This window comes from Taeniopygia guttata, chromosome 3 (assembly GCF_048771995.1).
Source record: "Taeniopygia guttata chromosome 3, bTaeGut7.mat, whole genome shotgun sequence".
NCBI lineage: Eukaryota > Metazoa > Chordata > Aves > Passeriformes > Estrildidae > Taeniopygia > Taeniopygia guttata.
The window spans coordinates 53,152,717-53,170,178 of record NC_133027.1 but is presented as its reverse complement, the minus strand read 5'-3'; the positions used below and the strand labels follow the sequence as shown (position 1 = coordinate 53,170,178).

The window sequence follows — 17,462 nt, the reverse complement described above, 5'->3', positions numbered from 1 at the left end:
CTAAGAGAATGAGAGAACAATAATATGCTAAGAGAACAGGAGAACAATAATAAGCTGAGAGAACAATCATAGTCTGAATAACATATTTTTCTAAACTAGATAGACCTGAACATTGCTGGATAATAGCCATTTGCTTTCAAATTTTCATCGCTAAGTGCTGTGCAAAAAAATAGAGCCTTGCAATATAGATTTTGACTGACAAGTCATTCTAAGAATTAAATATGTGGTAGACTGAATTATTGTAGAAGTTATCAAATGAGTCGTTAGGAAAAATTGTTCTTAGCCAGATCACTGCTAGGGGCAAGCAATAAAGAGAAGAAAAAGAAAAAAAGAAGGAAAAAGAAAACGCCTGGGGCAATGGCCTCCAAGTGTGACTGCCACACTAATAAATGAGAAAAAGAGTCATTAGTAGGTGCAACAAAGGGGAGAATTAAGGCCCAAATCTATGAAAGTTAACAATCCAATGCTAATGAAGACCTATCTAGATATTTGAAAGGAAAAGCAATAAGGAAACCTTTAACAGGAGTCGTGCTGATAAAAATAATTTAGTACAAAAGCTATGTTCATGGCATGTAGGAAACTCCAAGGAACTCACACTGACAGTCTCAGCAGGAAGGACACTAAGGCTGTGGGCAGGTGTCCTTCTTAGGGCCACTGGAAATAATTAATTAGTCTGGTCCACCCACAGCAGCTCATCACTAGTCCTCTGAAAACTGCTATCTATCAGCCTGGGGTGAGCTGGGATGGCCAGGACCTGCTGTTCACCCACTAATTTTGGCTGAAACTCTAAGAAGGCAGCCAGCTGCCCTCAAAGGGTGGGAAACCAGGGTGGGGAAGAGAGGCAGCAGCCCCACATGGCCACTTGCAGGCTGTTCCTCTTCAGAATCCAAGCTGCCTCTCCTCTGCCTCAGGGGATGACAGAGGAGATGCTCCCCATTGGAGGGTCTTTCAAAGACAGCCCCTCATGTTCAGTGCAAAGTAACAGGTAAGGACTGATGTTGAAAAGGAGTCTTTCACCAGCACCAGAACAAAACATGCCTGGAAGTATTTTCATGCTATTTTCAGCTTGTGGAGAGTTTCAGGTTTTGTTAATTTTTTTATGATTTTGAGTATGAGCTTTGTCTATTTTTCAATATTTCCATGTCCAGGAAGACCACACACTATCCAGCTGCATCAACAACCTGAGCATTGCTTCAAATGATCTGTAGCTTTTGTTATCAGAACCGTCACTAGCTACTACCTCATTTCTGCTACTGGCTTGACACAACTGCTTGGGACATTGTTTCATGGTCTGAATGCCTTTGTGTTCCTCTCCTGAAAGAAATTATTAATGATGAGGAATATTTTCCCAATGGTTGGGAATGAAATGCATCTTTCTTAAAAAAAAAAAAAGGCATTAGTAGTTCATTCACTATTGACATGTGCAGATCTTCTCCAACACTTCTGCAACATCATTCTTGAATAGATAAAAATTGTGTTGTCTATAGTTAAAAAAAAAATATGTAAGGTAAATATATTTCCCTGGCTGTTACAATGCATTGATTTTATTAAGCAGATTTTATTAAGCAGCATTGTCATAAGCTGCTGGAATGGAAATGTTACTTCCTTCAAGCTTTACATTACATTATTTAGACATTTTTAAACTTGGGGTTGACAATCCCCACAGGAGATGGTGATGGATGCAAGGGGAGTGGCAGGGAAGACAAGCGAAGGAGAAAAGAAATTATCATAGATGAAGCTAGCAATGCCACCATTTTCCCTTGTGTGATTTTATTTATATATTTGTCTCATACCACAACCCTATCTCCTAGGGATTCCTTGAACATCAGCTTTATTAGTTAGGAAGGCAGCAATCCATAACCAATTTTCTTTTCATGTCAAGCTTGTTCATGTATAAACCCAGCCCTTTTGTTGGAAACATTTGCAATTAATCCCACAAACAAAGAAAATGCAAATCATACAGTCTACCCTGAGCAACCCTTCTGACTCAAGGCCCTGACCACCATCTATTATACACTAAAATGAATTGAAATTCCCACTTTGAGTCTAACCTAATTTTCTAGTGATAATAGGCATGGATTCCCAGAAGCATTCTATGCATCTAGATAGTAACATCCTAATTTCCCTTCCTGGTAAATGTTTTAAATAAGACTTTAGCACCAAAGGAAATTAACCTTTAAATTAATTGTAATTATAAAATGCCATCACTGATTTTGTCTTCAGACTAATTACTTGCCATTATTTAAACAAACTGCACCTCCTCTGAGCTTTTAAGTTTGTTTCCCTCTGCAGTGCTGTGCCAAATGATCACAGAGCGGGCTGTGTAATGTCTGCCAAGCCCTGTGACACCTTGGACTGCTCAGGTCCATTTGCATCTCAAATGCAGCGGGTTTCACTTGTCATATCTTCCTGCCATGAACGTGTTCCCCTGTGCTTCAGCCTCGCACTCGGCAGCTCAGACGTTTTCAGCCTGTGCCTCGGAAGCGCGAGCACGCCTAAGGGGGCAAAGATTGCCTGTGCTCTGTGCCAGGGAGAGCGAGACGCTCAACACCAGCCTTCTGCTCTGTCAGGGGCCCCCTCCAAGACAGCACATGGCTGTAAATAATAGCACAGGAACCAGCTATTGATATGTGCAAAAGATTGATGTTGTACAGGCATGTCAGGGAATTTCCTAAGTGTTCCTGATGGCACCATGGCTCTCCAAGGCAGCTGTCCTTAACATGACAAACATGAAATAGCGCCTTGGGATTTCAAAGGCTTCTCTCCCTCCACTCTTCTATCAGCATCCTGACAGCCAAAGGCATCCCATATTCTTCCCTCTGGTTTACTTAGATCATGTAGCAGTCACCACACTAAGTGAAACAAGCAAATGTAAGAAGCCTCTAATTGAGCTGCAGGCTGTAGATTGAAGAGCGCAGCTGAGAAAAACAAGCTGAAGCTTCAAAACTGTAGTGTATTCCTTGCATTCCCATTCATAATGACCTGTTCAGCAGTTTGGAGAACTGTGTTTTAAATACTGGCTTTTATTTATTCCTATTATTATTTGTTGCTGTGCTGTCTCTGCAGGCTGTCTAAGCTGTCCCTAGCACCAACCAAATGAGTTAGACCAGTGATTCCCCCTGTTGTGAGAGAGGTGTCTACCACAGATAGGGCAGATTGCTCTTTGGGTTTATATCCCAAAGCTTTCACTGACTGTGGTGGAAATCTTGATTGTTAATTTAGGCTGCAGGACTACTTACATGTGGCTGTAGGAGTGTGAGATGGATGCCGCCTATGACAGCATGGAAAAGGTGAAAATGGAATCACTGGTGTTTTCCAGAGAAAGACTCAGAACACACTACACAAATGGTAGGTGCAAAACTAGCGAAGTGTGTAGCTGAGTTATTGGATCTCCTTTTCTCAGGAGTCTGTTTTATATAACCTTTCTTGGTTCAAACATAGTTGGACACTTCCAGGAAGAAAAGACCATTGTGGGAAACTAAATACAGCTAGACTTCTTGTGGCTAAGGAAGTCCATGAACAGCAAATTACTGTCAAGAATTTCAGGGAACCACAAATTTTAGATGGGAAACAAAGAAGCAGAATTAATACTTTAATATTTGCTACCAGTTTCTCTTTCTCTTTGTTTTAGAGATTTTTTTTTAAGCAGAAATGGAAGCTGAGGTATTATTTCTCTGTAATGTCTCACTAAGCAGATTGTGAAAAGCATTTGGCACAGAAATAAAGTGATACCTGAGCATATTCTGCACTTCAATAGTGCCTTTCATCCCAGACGCTCAAAGTTACGAAGCAACACACCTGTGAGTTTGTCCCTGTAATTATTTCCCATTTTAAATATGGGAAACAGAAGTATGGAGAGGTTAAACAACCTGCCCAAAGGTGGAAGGTTGCCTGTAACAGATATAAAAAGAAACTGTTTTTCTATCTATCCCATATGCATGTCAAAATTTCACATCTCTCACATATAATTAATTTAATATTGTCTTTTAAAAGAAAATCTTTGTTATCACTTTTTGTACTTCCCAGGTCAGGCCTAAGATCCCAGAGTGGACTGTTGTTTGTCACCAAGTTTATTGGCACATGATACTGTATTGCTCACCAGAAGATATTTCCTATCTAGGCTATTGCTGTCTTGCTGAACATTTTCAGTAATTCAAATGGAGACTTTAATTCAAATTTTTACTGAAAGGGGAGAAGTGAAATAATTTTAAAGGGTTATATTGAGCTTCACTTCTATGCCAAGACATCCCCAGTAGCAGGGTTCCAGGGAATATGCAGCAAAAATCTTCTAGACAAAGTTTCAATTTCTTTTGCTTTGCAGTTTAACTGGAAACAATGCCAGAAAAAAAAGAAGAAAGTGCATGTGCAGGTTGGATCCCTGCTAGCATCAGACGGTGCAAAGGTTGTACCTCATGGTACACAAGGGAACATTCAAAAGGGCCATACTTATTCTCTGATTGCCTTGCCATTGCCTAATAGTAGGTAAACACTATTTCTGCTCCCTCTCTGGGTCAGCAAGAGAGCCTTCTAGGTTAGGATTTTACTCTGAGACACAGACTAAATTAGAGATTTTTCTCTGAGCTGGGATTCATTCCTAGCCAAAGCTGTCCCTCTAATAACAAGCAAGTCTCCTTACTCTCAACAGAACCTGTAAGGCAAGTGCAGAATTCTCATTTCAGTAACCCAGGTTTCTTTCTTAATTGCTTAGAGATAAAAAGCCCTGGGAGGATGCTGCTTGACTGCTTATATTCCAGTGTTCCCCACAAAATGTTTATACAGTTAATGAAGTTCTCAGAAATACATTGAATTTGCTTTTAGTAAGGCAGTAGTAGCTTGTAGCAGGGAGCCAAATTGCTAGTGAGCAAATGCACATTAAAGGAACATTTCGATGTTATTAAAAAGAATGTGCAGCCTTTCAAAAATGCAGGCTTAACATGATTTTGGGAGACAAATGAGGAGCTCCAAGAAGTTCACAGTCATTGAATGCCTCCAAGTAATGGTTGTTGCTGACATTTTCATGGTTTATTTTTAATTGCTGCAGCTAATGATGCTAATGAGCTAAAATGGCAATGGCTTAGGCAATCCAATGGCAGTGGTGAAGAGGAGAGTGTGGAGCTGGCAGCAGTGCTGCTGGGAACCCATCCTCCCTTGTCTTTCCCAGAAAAAGACTTGAGGCACTTCAGAGTTCCTCCTTCTTATGCAGCCACAGGGAAAATGTTTGGGAGTGGCAAACCTCCACTGAGAGAAGCAGCCATGGAAAAGCTGCTCTTGTCTGCTCCTTAAACACGGATGCTGCAGTTTGACTCTGGGGCACCGGATGTTAGAGCGCTTCTGGGACTGCACCAGGAGAGAAAGTGACTTCCTCTTTAATCTTTGGTGCAGAATTAACCCAAAGCAGATTGTTCTCATGAAAGATAGCACAGACTTGAGCTTTGATTTAGGGGGCCTGTGGCTGGATTTATTTCATGTGTGGGTAATTAAAACCTCTAGACTTGCTGATTCAGTCGTAGTTATGACCATGATTTGATCACTGTATTGTTCCATTCCTAATCCTTTAGTGAGGTTAATCTTCGTGAAATGTTTGCTTAATACTACCCTCATTTATTCTCTTAATAAAATCTGCATAAAGAATGGAGAAATAGTAATTCTTTCAGCTTGTTCTAATTACTCTGAGAGCAAAGCTAAATCAGCTGAAGCAGCTTAAGAGCAACTTGACTGTGTTTTTACAGTTGAGACTCCATGCCAGCAGGAGATGAGACATGTTCTATACTCCAGAGCAGTGTCAGTATCTTCATCTGGTTAAAATCTGGAAAATGCCAAGGTTTTGCTCTTGGATGTTGCATGGGTTTTTCTCCAGTCTTATGCCTTGCTGCTCAGTTCTGCCAGGTTCAGTGTTTCTGCCTCTTTTGCTCCTCTTCTGGACTGCTGCTGTTCCCATGACCCATTAGCAAAGCAGAAGAAATGGAATTGAGTGTATGGGTGTTCACTTTGTCCATCATGAAAAGCAAAGACTTTTTGTATTGGTTCTGTCTCATCAGATGGGATTTGTGGCTAAATGACACTTTGGTATGACCCAATACGTTTATCCTTATAAATGCTAAATAACATGATATCCATAAGGGATACACTTCTCAGAAGAGCATGATAGATGTATGTGTTGCCAAAAGGGATGGAAAAAGTGAGAAAATGTATCTAAGAAAATAATATAATTTTAAATTAAACCTAAACAGGAGTATTTGTATTGACTGCAGGCCCTGGCTGTCGCAGTGAACGCTTGGTATGTGGCAGAGTGGATGTCTGAGCAGAGAGACAACTAGAATCATTCTTGCTACTTCATGTGGCCTCTCAGTAGAAACTAAAGCTGTTTTAAGTTTGCAATACCTTGAGGGGCCAGATCCAATCTGAGCATTATTACACTGTTGACACAACTCAGCCACAGAAGTTCCCTTTCCCTTTTTTGCCAGCCAAGCTTCCAAACCTCAGCAGAGGGAAAGCTGCAGCACCTGAGCTTGTGCTGGATTCATTGCACTGGGTGGGAGTTCACCCTGGTGCCTCAGAGAGGTGCTGGCAGATGGGTGAGATGCTCTTTGACTGGATGAGGAGACCTGGTTGGGGTGTACAAAGTAGTAATGAAATCTAAATGACAAAAATAATGACAAAATAGTCAAGGTGATGGCAAGAAAATGTTCAAAGAAGCATGACAGTCTGTGGCTGCTGAACAACAGGGAGCTCTTGGTACAGAGAGAAGAAAACAATACCATATTGGCCATGGCACTTTGCTGCCAGGAATGCCACTGTATGAACAATGGGGGATGTCTCTCAAATGTTCTCTGACTTCTACACTTGATTGGTGAGCCAAGTCTCAAGTCCCTTTTTCGCTTTTTACTTATATCATGCCCTAAAGCATTACAGAATAGTGAAAAAAATATTTCAGCCTTTAGAAGAGAGGTCAGAACAGTATTGAATGGGATTTCATTTTGGGGGACAAGGAATAACTCTCCTCCAGCTCTGTGGGTAATGAATGCACTTAATGAGAAAGCAGGAGAAAATACATATGACTGAGTACTTCCTTAAACAGAAAAGTCTATTTGTGACATACCCCTGTTCCACACAGCTTCCCAAACCCTTTGTACTCTTTATACCTTCCTCACTTCTACAGAAACACAAAGACAACTGAAATGAGCATAGTCAAAATGACCTCCAAAGTGTGGTGGTTTGATTTCAGCATTAAATCTCCCCTTGATGGTTCACAGTGACACTGTATTGCCAATAGATTACAGGGTTGTAGCTATTTTCCACGCAGGAGAACACACAAAGGAACCCCCGCCAGCTCTAGCAGTGCTCTCAATCAAATAAAAACCCTTTAGCTTCCTGTTGCAGAGCTCTCCCTAGGATTCATGTATATTTTATCAAAGTTACATGCAGTTCTGATACTTGTTTTTAAAGTGCTTTAGTATGAATCCCAAGATGTACTGAAATGCTGCAGTGGACCTTTTTAAAAAAATTTAGGTTAGAGTAGAGAAAAAAATGAAATGGCTTGACTCTACAGCATGCAATAAGAAGAAATTTTTGCTCAACAGGCTTCTATTGATATAAACAAGCAGAAGAAACACAAATCTACATCTATATGAAATCATTTCACTTCATGTAAGTGCAGCCTGGGAGCAGCAGGACCAAAGAGGAACTCCACTGTTTAACCTCTCATAAATTAAAGTCCTGCAATGATCTAAAGCTATTTTTTTGCCAGAATTGCTTTTACAAGACAACATACATGCCGACACAAAGAGCTATGACTTCAGTTGTAACCAATTACTCTGAAAGTAGTTAATAACAGCCTGGAGCAAGGAAAAAAAAAAAAAAAACAACTTGTATTACTAATTGGGATTTTTTTTTCTTTCTTTTTGTTTAAAAAAAACCAACTAACCAACAAAAAAAAAAAAACCCAAAAAAAACCAACAAAAACCCCCTTGTTTTATGTCTTAAGCTAATTTGTGAGATAAAGAGTTGCAGTGATCTTTCCAGATGAAAGGTGTATGTAAATTCAAACCAGTATTTCTTGCCTCCTTTGTCTCTCAGACATTTCCAGATTTTAGACCAGGAAGGATGCACAGAAAATATGATCTGGCTACAGTATAATAAGGCATTTAGGTTGATGTCATCATGGCATTTAGGTTGATGTCAGCATAGCGGAGAGGTGATGAAAAAAAAAATAATTCATTTTGTATGTAATAAAGCTTTAGTACTTACAGCTGTCCTCTTCTTCAGTAATACACTTCACAACATAACAGGCATAGATGAAGCCTGCCAGCTGAAACAAAATGTAATAGTGTTAGATGTAAGACTGATACCATAGAGAAACAAGAGATGGCTTTAGAAAAGTGACTACAGAAACAACAAAATTAACAGACTTTCTTTAGGAGTTAAAGATAATTCTCCACAATAGTTATATAATTTTAATTAGAAATAGGGGAATTCTGCATCTTTATTGAAAAACACATCCTTCAATAAAACTTCCAAAAATTGACCAAAATTTTTCCAATACCTAGTTGACTTCTTTACAATTATTGAAAAAATAGAAAAGTGAATGAGTATTTGGATGACTGAGCTTTTAGCTACTTAAAATGTAAATATTTCTGTCAAAATCAGATTTGCTATTCAACAAAAACTGACTCTCTAGCAGAACATTTTTTTTTTAAATCAGAACTGTGCCAACTAAATCAAGGACAAATTCAGTGCACTTGTAAACCAGCTTTATAATGATATTTTATCAGTTGAAATTAGGGCTGTGGATTAATGGAACTTGTTCCCATATCTGCAAGCCTTATTACAAGTCACTTTGGATAGTCCTGGATGTGTTTGCATCAACATCTCACACAACAGCTGGCAAATTTGTATCTTGTTCCCTTCAATCCTCTCTGAAGAGCATGTCCAGAATTGAATTGTAAACTGGAGCAATGGGATTTAAAGAAAATGAAACTCTGGAGCAGTTATTGAAGTACCACCTGAAACAAATGATAATAAAAAAAGGAATAAATGGCCAATATCACACTTGCAACAGGCCAAGTATCATGTGAGTCAGCTGCTGGTCCCTCCAAAAGTTCTGTTGTTGTTAAGTTAGACCAGAATTAAAAGAACAAATACTGGAGCAGCAACACATGTCACATGTTACCCGCTTTACACAACTTCCTTACATGCAGGCCTGGAGAGTTTTCTCTACTTCATTACAAGAAATCATTTTTCATCCTGTAGCTCATCACTGAAGTTTGCATGGTATGACGTCAAAAGAATTCCACTTATTTGATCTCCGTGTAGTGAAAAGTGAGCTGTGCTGCCAAAATGTTATTCTGCACAGGCCACCTCAGAGAGATATTTGTATGAGCTGCAAAACCATCTGTACTCTTAGGGAATTTGTTTTTTATATGGATTATATGGATAATAAAAATGCCTGGTGGCTTCAGCCAGGACTGAGCTTTCTGTGAATGGTGCAACACTCATAATCTCCGGCTGAGGGAGATGATGATCTTAACTTCAGTTTGAGTAATCAGTGGGTTGGACAGTAGAAGAAGTGAAATTTGAGAGACCATGTATTATGAATGCTGGTAATGAAAATGGATTTTTTTTTCATTAATCTGAGGCATATGCACAATCACTGCAATATTGTGGGTTCTTAGAGCCCTTAATATTACCCATATATAAATTAAATGCAAACAAATCCATTCTATTTTATCGTGCCTTCATACCTGAGGCAGTGACTATGCCTAGTTTATTCCAGCTCTTACACAGATATTCCTGGCATTTCTGTCAGTTTTATATGTAGAAAGCTACCTATACCCACAAATGCTATCTTCTAATATCTGTATGGGTAAGAGATGGCAAAAGGGGAAAAAAAAAGGGCAGCCTCAAGGCTTTCCTAAAGAAATCAAGACTTGATTTGGAGATCACACTGAAGCCAGCATAGGTGCTGTCTGCTCACAGTTTAAATTCCTGTTGGAAGCCCAGAAGCTGCATTACAACGGAACTAAACAATTAATTTTGTCATTTATTATAAATCTGCCTTACAGTGCTGCTGGGAAGATTTTACACCTGGGAAGGATGAAATATTCACTGCTGGACAAAAAGAACGTGCTGTACCAAGAAGTGGCATTCAGCTAATATCAGCATTTCATCTCTCCTTTATTGGATCACTCTTCCCTTTTGTTTCTTGGCTTCAAGACAGAGGGCTAATTTGCTCCACTGACTTATGCCCTGCATAACCCCATTGACTTCAATGACATTACTTGAGGTTTAATTCAGCAACAAATTAGGCCCAGAAAGGTTGTTCATAAATGATTCCATTCTTGGATGTGAATCTTGGCTTAATAGTTTCTCTGTTCTCTTTTTACAGACCATCAGATCCAAGATAGCTGAATAGTTGCCCCTCTAGCAGGCTCCTTTGGTAATCCTTTTCTTGCACTACAGTTCAATACTTTACTGTCTTGTAAACCACCAGAAATTCACGTGTTATTAACTGAACTTATCTTGCAAAGTACAGCAAACAAACGTATCACAAATGGTGTTTACAACTGATCTTTTAATTGTATTCAGTTACATTGCTTAAATCTCTAGGGAACTCCTTCGATATATAAGCTAATCCTACAGCATTTCATCAGATGAGCTTGTTGACTAAAAAAATGCCTTAAAGTTCAAATTGTTCTGATCTAAGTACAAATGTCAGGGTTTTTTCCCATGAGATAATCAGAGTTCATAAAAGAAACCTCTCCTTTTCCCACATTTATCCAACCCTTTGCTTGGTAAACGTAATCATTTTGTTATCTGAATCTCACATTAGTTTTTTCTTCCTTCTCTTTTTTTTTTTTTTTAACCAAGTAATTTGTAGTTTATCTGTTCTGATACAGTGACAATCATTCAAGATTTACCTTCTAATTACATCAGCAGCAGTGGGCACACACCACGAGCTGAGGCTCAGAAGCAAAAGTGGCAGATTTCACTTCGATGATACTCAAAGACCTGAGCCCGTGGTAACTGCAGAGATCCCCAAGATAGAGATCACGCTGTGGACTAGGACTTTCCATAAGAAGGATATAGCTTATCTATGCAGATAGCAGAGATTTCTTGGAGACTTTAGTCAACTAAAATTTTTAATGAATTCCCACATGGATTGATAGGTCTCCCAAAATTTACCACCTTTGTTATAGTGCAAGATGCACTTCTTTAACCTTTTCTCTCTAACAAAAGCATACCAAAATATACCTTTGTATAAAAAAAATACCCCAAAACCCCCAACAAATCCAAACAAAACACTGAATAACTCCTCATCCTGGAGAAGAATATGAGAGAAGAAACCCAAACCAAAGCAAATGATAGAAGTTAGTCACATCGATTAATATATTCCTGGGACGTCCTCAAACACAGCATTGCTCAGTGCAGTATGAGAATTACACAGAGCAGAGTCTTACTGATTCAGTAGCTCCAAAAGTTTTTTGTCATACATAAGAAGGAAGGAAATGAGTCCTCAGAGATAAAGAAGAGAAAAAGCCCGACTGTCTCAGAAAATCATTTTAAAACTGGGAAAGTTGCTTGAAAAATCTTGTTGTTTGCATCCCTACGTTTTTTTTTTTTTTTAATTAACTGAGCTTTGTTTTTTTTTATAAGCCATGCAATGATAAAAAGAAATAGGTGTAATGAGCAGAAGATCATTTCTGGATCCCAGACCCATCAAGCTTAGGTGTCTACATCTGTCCCACTCACATTTTAATGCTGTAATATGGGCCTCTAGAGGAGAAGGAACCATTAACAACATTCCTGCTCATTTATATAGAGTGATTAGTAAATACATGTTTTTATGAACTTCATTTTCTGCACCTTGAAAAAACCTGTTCTTTACAACTTTCCCGGATATGTCCATATGAGAGTATAAATGAATACTGCTCTTTCTAAAAGTGACACATTATCCATGCCTGCACCAGCTCCCTGGGTGTACTTTAACAGCATCTGATGACCTTAATTTCAGAAACAATAATCTCAAACACTTAATAATTTTTTGGGGTGTTTTTAAAATTTGTTTTTGTTTGTTTGTTTGGTTTTTAAAATCTATAACCATGTTGATAAAACCATTTTCCTTCCGTCAAGAAAAAAAAAGAAGACAAGCAAAGCCTAAAATAAATCACCAATAAAACAGCATTACTGAAGCTTTGGTAAGAAGATTAACTACAAAATATAGTTAATGCACATTATTGCCTTATCATAGCTGTATAAGGAAAAAAAAAAAGTAGAATATTCCCACCTAAGTCAACGATATTCTGTTACACCTCTAAAGACTCTCGGCAGATCCTGAGTCACTGTGAGTGTACTTCCAGACTTGCTCAAAATGTCAAGTGCTGTGATCACACTTAATCAGAATTCGTATTGATTAAAATCCTGTTGTGCTATTTTTTCTCACTTCTTTCATGGAGATGAATGTTTTTATACACTGCAAAGAGTACCAGACTTGGAAAAAAGGCTATCATATAGAACAACCATAATTGCTGGTCAAGGGTCCCACACTTCCCTCTTCTAAAGCAATATCTACATAGGTAATTACTACAAGTTATGTTTATTAATCTGGGAACTTGAAACAAAAGAGTGACAGCAAGAAGGAAACAAAAACTAGAAGGAGATCTAATTGGGATAGTGTGGTGAGGAGCAGGCTTGAGATGAGGATTAATGAGTTAAGGGTTGTGGAAATAACACATAGTCTTGGTTTCTATGAATGAATATGTTTTTATTCTATAACCATACTTGATCTAGTGAAATGGACCTTAGACTTAAACCCCACAAACCTATTGTGTTTTCTAATGGAAAAATATTTCAGTACCTTTGAAACAGCTAAGGCTTGTGCATTTGCTTTTCTTTATTAGGTTTTTGCAAGTGTCTATAAAAACTATGCTTTTAAGACTTAAGCAAAATATAAGCTAGTTCAAGCAATAATATGGCAGAAATACATGGATGTAATTCTGGCCCTGGGAATGCTCTATTGTGAATCTGCGATGTTACATGTCCATCCATGTGCAAATTAATCATATTTCTTAAGCTTACAGTGGTCTGCACACATAAAAACTTTGTGGTGATGTGCATTTAAGGGGCAATGTTTCTTTAAAATGGATTTTTGGAGTCTGGAGATATACTGATATATATATATATATATATATATATATATACACACACACATACACATTATGAGCAACTGAAGTACTGGAAAATTACTGTCTAGAAAGCTTCCAGTGTATTGATTCTCAGAAGAATCATACTCATTATTTAGCAGGAAAGGTGAGGCAGAGACCTTTCTCTCAATATCTGTAGATTTAAGTCGGTGTCATGGGGGTTCTAAAGCTGCCCCCTGCAAAAACCCTTTCAAGCTTGATTTCACTGCCTTCAGCAGTGCTGCACCAGTGAGTGAACATCATTGCTGGGGTTTAATATAAAACTCAAGCTGTGTTCCATGGAAACTACTCTGTTGAGGTATGCTTTTATTTGTACTTACATTTAACATTATGAGAACCCTGTCATTCCTCCAAGTTTAAATCTCTTTCATCATAATAGGAGAGAATAGGAAAACTATTGGTGTAAGGACAGATTCCTGATAGGGAAGGTAGATTGTGTGGCCTTGCTGTCATTCTTTTACAGAATTAATTATCTATGTACTGTCCAGAAAGAAGATTTCATTACTATGGCCAAGTAGTTTTATTCTGTACAACAAAATAATTACTTAAAAGAGCAAATGTCAAACTGACATGTCCACAATAATATCTAGTGGGCACTTACGAAATTTAAAAGCAATCCAAAATGATAATTTCTTAGCCTGTGTAGTCATCAAATTATTTTTCTTTCCTCTCTTGAGCTGAAAACTCCGTCCCAAAGGTTTTTGGTTTTTTCTTTTTAGCAGACACAGTAAAACCATGAATCATAAATTCAGATAAGTCTAGGCACATTGGAAAAGAGAAGTGTGATAAAAATTGCATTTATTTCAACTAGTACATCATAATCTTTTTTATATCAGCTGTCTAGAAGGTGCTTAACATAAATTCTTCCTTTATTTCTCAGTGGACTCTTCAGTTTTCTAGAGATTTCCTTTTTGTATGAGCATTTGAAGATCCCTGTGAATACTTGCTAGAAGGCTTTTGTTTGAAATGCTGCTGGGTGCTTGAGAGCAGTTCTGTCTTGTTCAGGGTTCCCTGAGCATCTTCCCTGGCAAGCTTCTGCACCTGATGAATTGAAGAGACTACAGTGGCACTGAAAACCACAGCACTGTGGCTTGTCACAAAAGAGCAGTGCAAACCTTTAACAACAGCAGAAAGCAACAGATACTTGTGTCTGTATTACAGACATTTGGCTTGACCCAAATTTCTAGAAAGTTTAAACTTTAGCAAGAGTTTTCTGCAATTTTGACCTAAAACTTTCTACAACTCTTCATTCTTCCTAGGTATTTCAGAGTGAGTTATGCTTTTGATAACCACATGATATTTGGCACTTTTCCATGATTTCATCTCACAGCTAAAAAGTAGCACGTCCTTTTTTCCTGCCTCAGACTTGAAAGGTAACCTAAAGTACAGGGGCTACCAGCTCACATAAGGTAGACATGGGGATCACTTAATGCTGACCTCTGTATTAGCTGAACTGTGGAGTATCTTGTAGATTCAGGCTTAGCACTGAACTTCACATTCCTGCTCCCACAGGTTAAATGCCCCAGCCAGGATTCTGCTGTATTCCCTGAAGAAGCTGAGGCAGGCACATCTCATTGGACAGAGGGTAGGCTCACCTGTGCAGATCCCCAGGTGACAGCTTAGAGGAAGGATGGGGCTGAGAGGCCAGGAACAAAATCCCCACCAGCATTCAGCAGGTACTAGGTGCAGCTCAAATGTGCAGTGTTCAGTGCAGGCTGAAGGCATTAGTGATGCCAAAAATATGTTAAACCTGGATTTTAAACTTTAATTTTATATTTTTTGCTCTTGTGAGTTGTTTCCACTTTACATTTTCTGACTTCATCAAGGCCAGAGGAGATTTTTGGTTACATATTTTTGTTAATTCCATCCAATCTAAGTGTACGGGAAGTCCTGAAGATGGAAAAGTCTATTGCTCTGTTTCCTTCCATGGTGTAGTCTGTAGCCCAACTTGTCATTGTAAGAACAGAGTTTTGATTGTACAGGGGTCAAGCGTGTGTTGTATATGGTGCCTGCTCTTCTAAAAATTATTTAGCCATTAGAGTTGTGTGGATTGCACAAACCAATCCTATTTATTTTTAAACAGAACTGTTTCTGTCCTCTTGGCAACAGAAAAAAAAAACACCAAAAAATGAAGCTAAAACAAAAAACTAAAGGTTTTAAAACACACATCACCCAATTTTTTTCTGTAAATAGTAAAAATGGGTTATTAAAGCAAAAGTGTATATGTGTCTATATGGGCTTTGCTCTGAAGGTTTTATAGCATGATAACTTCTCTGAAAAGAACTTTGGACCTTTGCCTCCTCTTGTCTTCTGGGAAAGCTTTGGAATGGTTTAATCATCTCGCTTTGGTATCTTCCTGCCTTTGGCAGCAGTAGCTTTTCTTATCATTATGTGTAACTGTGTGTCACCTTTTTTCAGACAGCCATAGGATTAGGATAAGAAAAATTGGTTCTTTATGCTGCAGATCTAACAAAGCCACAGACTCCTTTCAGCCCACTAAATGAATGTCTAGCATTTTAAATTGAACTCTGTTAGAAGAAATAGTTGATTATAGTGCTACTCTCTCTTTTGAGGAGCTGTAGGAAAAAAAGAAATAAAATTTGTGCAGATTGTATAGAGGAAAATATTTGAAGGTGCAAGAGAGCTTCGAATTTCTGATAAACAAACACATACGAGAGTTTCTGTTCAGTGAAAATTCATCCCTCCATGTTGAGACACCCATATGGCAAATTCAATCTTTTGAGTGTGAACACCAGGCCTTTGGATCTGGGAAAGAGAAACATTCAGAAGCCAGTGAGTAGAAGATGAGAAGGAGAATAATATGTTGTGTCTGCCAGTTTCTCAGGACTGTGGCCAACCATGAGCACTGTAAAGAGTAAAAGTTCAGAAAGAAAGTGCAGGTAATTTTCTCTTCTTCAATATCACATATTAGATTAAATTAGATCATTGCTGTCACATAAATGACAAGAGCCAGAACGTTTCATCAGAGGTAAGAGACTTTTCAGTAACAGCCAACTCTCTCTCTGTGATATTTCCTTTCCCTGTGATGAATCGCTGTTTGTTTGAAGGCTCTGACGATGGTCACAGGGTCGCGAAACTTCGTGGAACGTGACAGCTTTTGCACCGCGCTGACTTCATGGTGGTGGTTATGCTGTAGCAGCCTAATAGTACTCTGATCAAAGTGTTCCTATAACAGCTGGTGATGGTGGTGCTGACGAGGCAGACGGATGCACGGTATGCAAAGTGCACAGCTCAGCTGAAGCAGCTCTTCAGCAGCCTGAATAGTCAGGCTCATTACTTTAACACACGGAAAGAAAAACAAATAAGGCATTCACAGGAACAGCTTTAGAGAGTGTGATCAAGATGAATAGGGTTTGAACTTATGAAACCTGAACGCTGATGGATTATCAAAATACAGTAATAGTTATTCAGCAGCTCAGTGGGAATTGTGGACTAGTAGCAGAGGAATCGACAGATCTCCTCGACAGTGCCAGCAGCAGCAGAGCTGCCAGGAAGGTGACTGTCAGGCAGAGGCTTTGCCTGAGACTCCTGGCTGTTTGTACCTGTGCACAATATGAAAAAGTGGGATATCTGACAGGACAGCCTCTGTCTCTGGCAATGCATGTAAGGAAGATGAGGATGAATGAATGTATCTTAACTGAATAATTCCCTTAAGCCTTATGCTCTGGAGTAAAGAAACAGAGGTATCTCAGGAAGGTACAAAGCAGCGTGCACAGGGTGCTCCACATCATTCCATCTCCTTAGTGTCCATACATCCAGCAAATGCATTGCTTAGCACAAACATTTTGCTCCAGGTGCACAATATAACAGTATCAAGTGTCAGGGGGGTTTCAAAGTCAATAAAACCTCTTCCTGTGGTGTCTAATGTTTAAAGTAACTGAACTCAGCTAATGTTTCAATGTTATTTTTCCTCTCAGCATTACCCTACTGCAGGATTTTTCCACCTTTGAAAACTATAATAAAAGACATGTTTTAGGGCTACCTTTTCCATTCAGCAAAATCAGCTAAGCAGGCTTCAAAAAGCAAATGCCAAAGCGCTTTGTGAAAACCCTTCCTGCAAAAGGAGAGCCACTGGAGAGTTTAAATGAATATCACACCATGCAGCCTAGGCTGGTACAAAGAGAGATTATGCTCTAGAGGCTCCAAGCAGAACAACTCCAAGCAGATTGAATGCTGTGGTCAAAGGCACCTTTCCCCTTACAGACCTTCTGCTTAAGGGCAGGGGATCACTCTCTTGTTTAT

At 38.9% G+C, this 17,462-nt stretch overlaps 1 protein-coding gene across 5 annotated transcripts in view; it reads right to left on the bottom strand.

Moving 5' to 3' along the window:
• The window catches only part of NKAIN2 (sodium/potassium transporting ATPase interacting 2), a 511,838-nt gene that overhangs the window by 15,145 nt on the left and 479,231 nt on the right, over positions 1-17,462 (bottom strand). For all 5 annotated transcript variants that reach the window (XM_072926844.1, XM_072926845.1, XM_072926846.1 and 2 more), the window contains one exon: positions 8,248-8,308. In XM_072926844.1, coding sequence (XP_072782945.1) covers positions 8,248-8,308 — 61 coding nt within the window. The remainder of the gene's footprint in view (positions 1-8,247; positions 8,309-17,462) is intronic.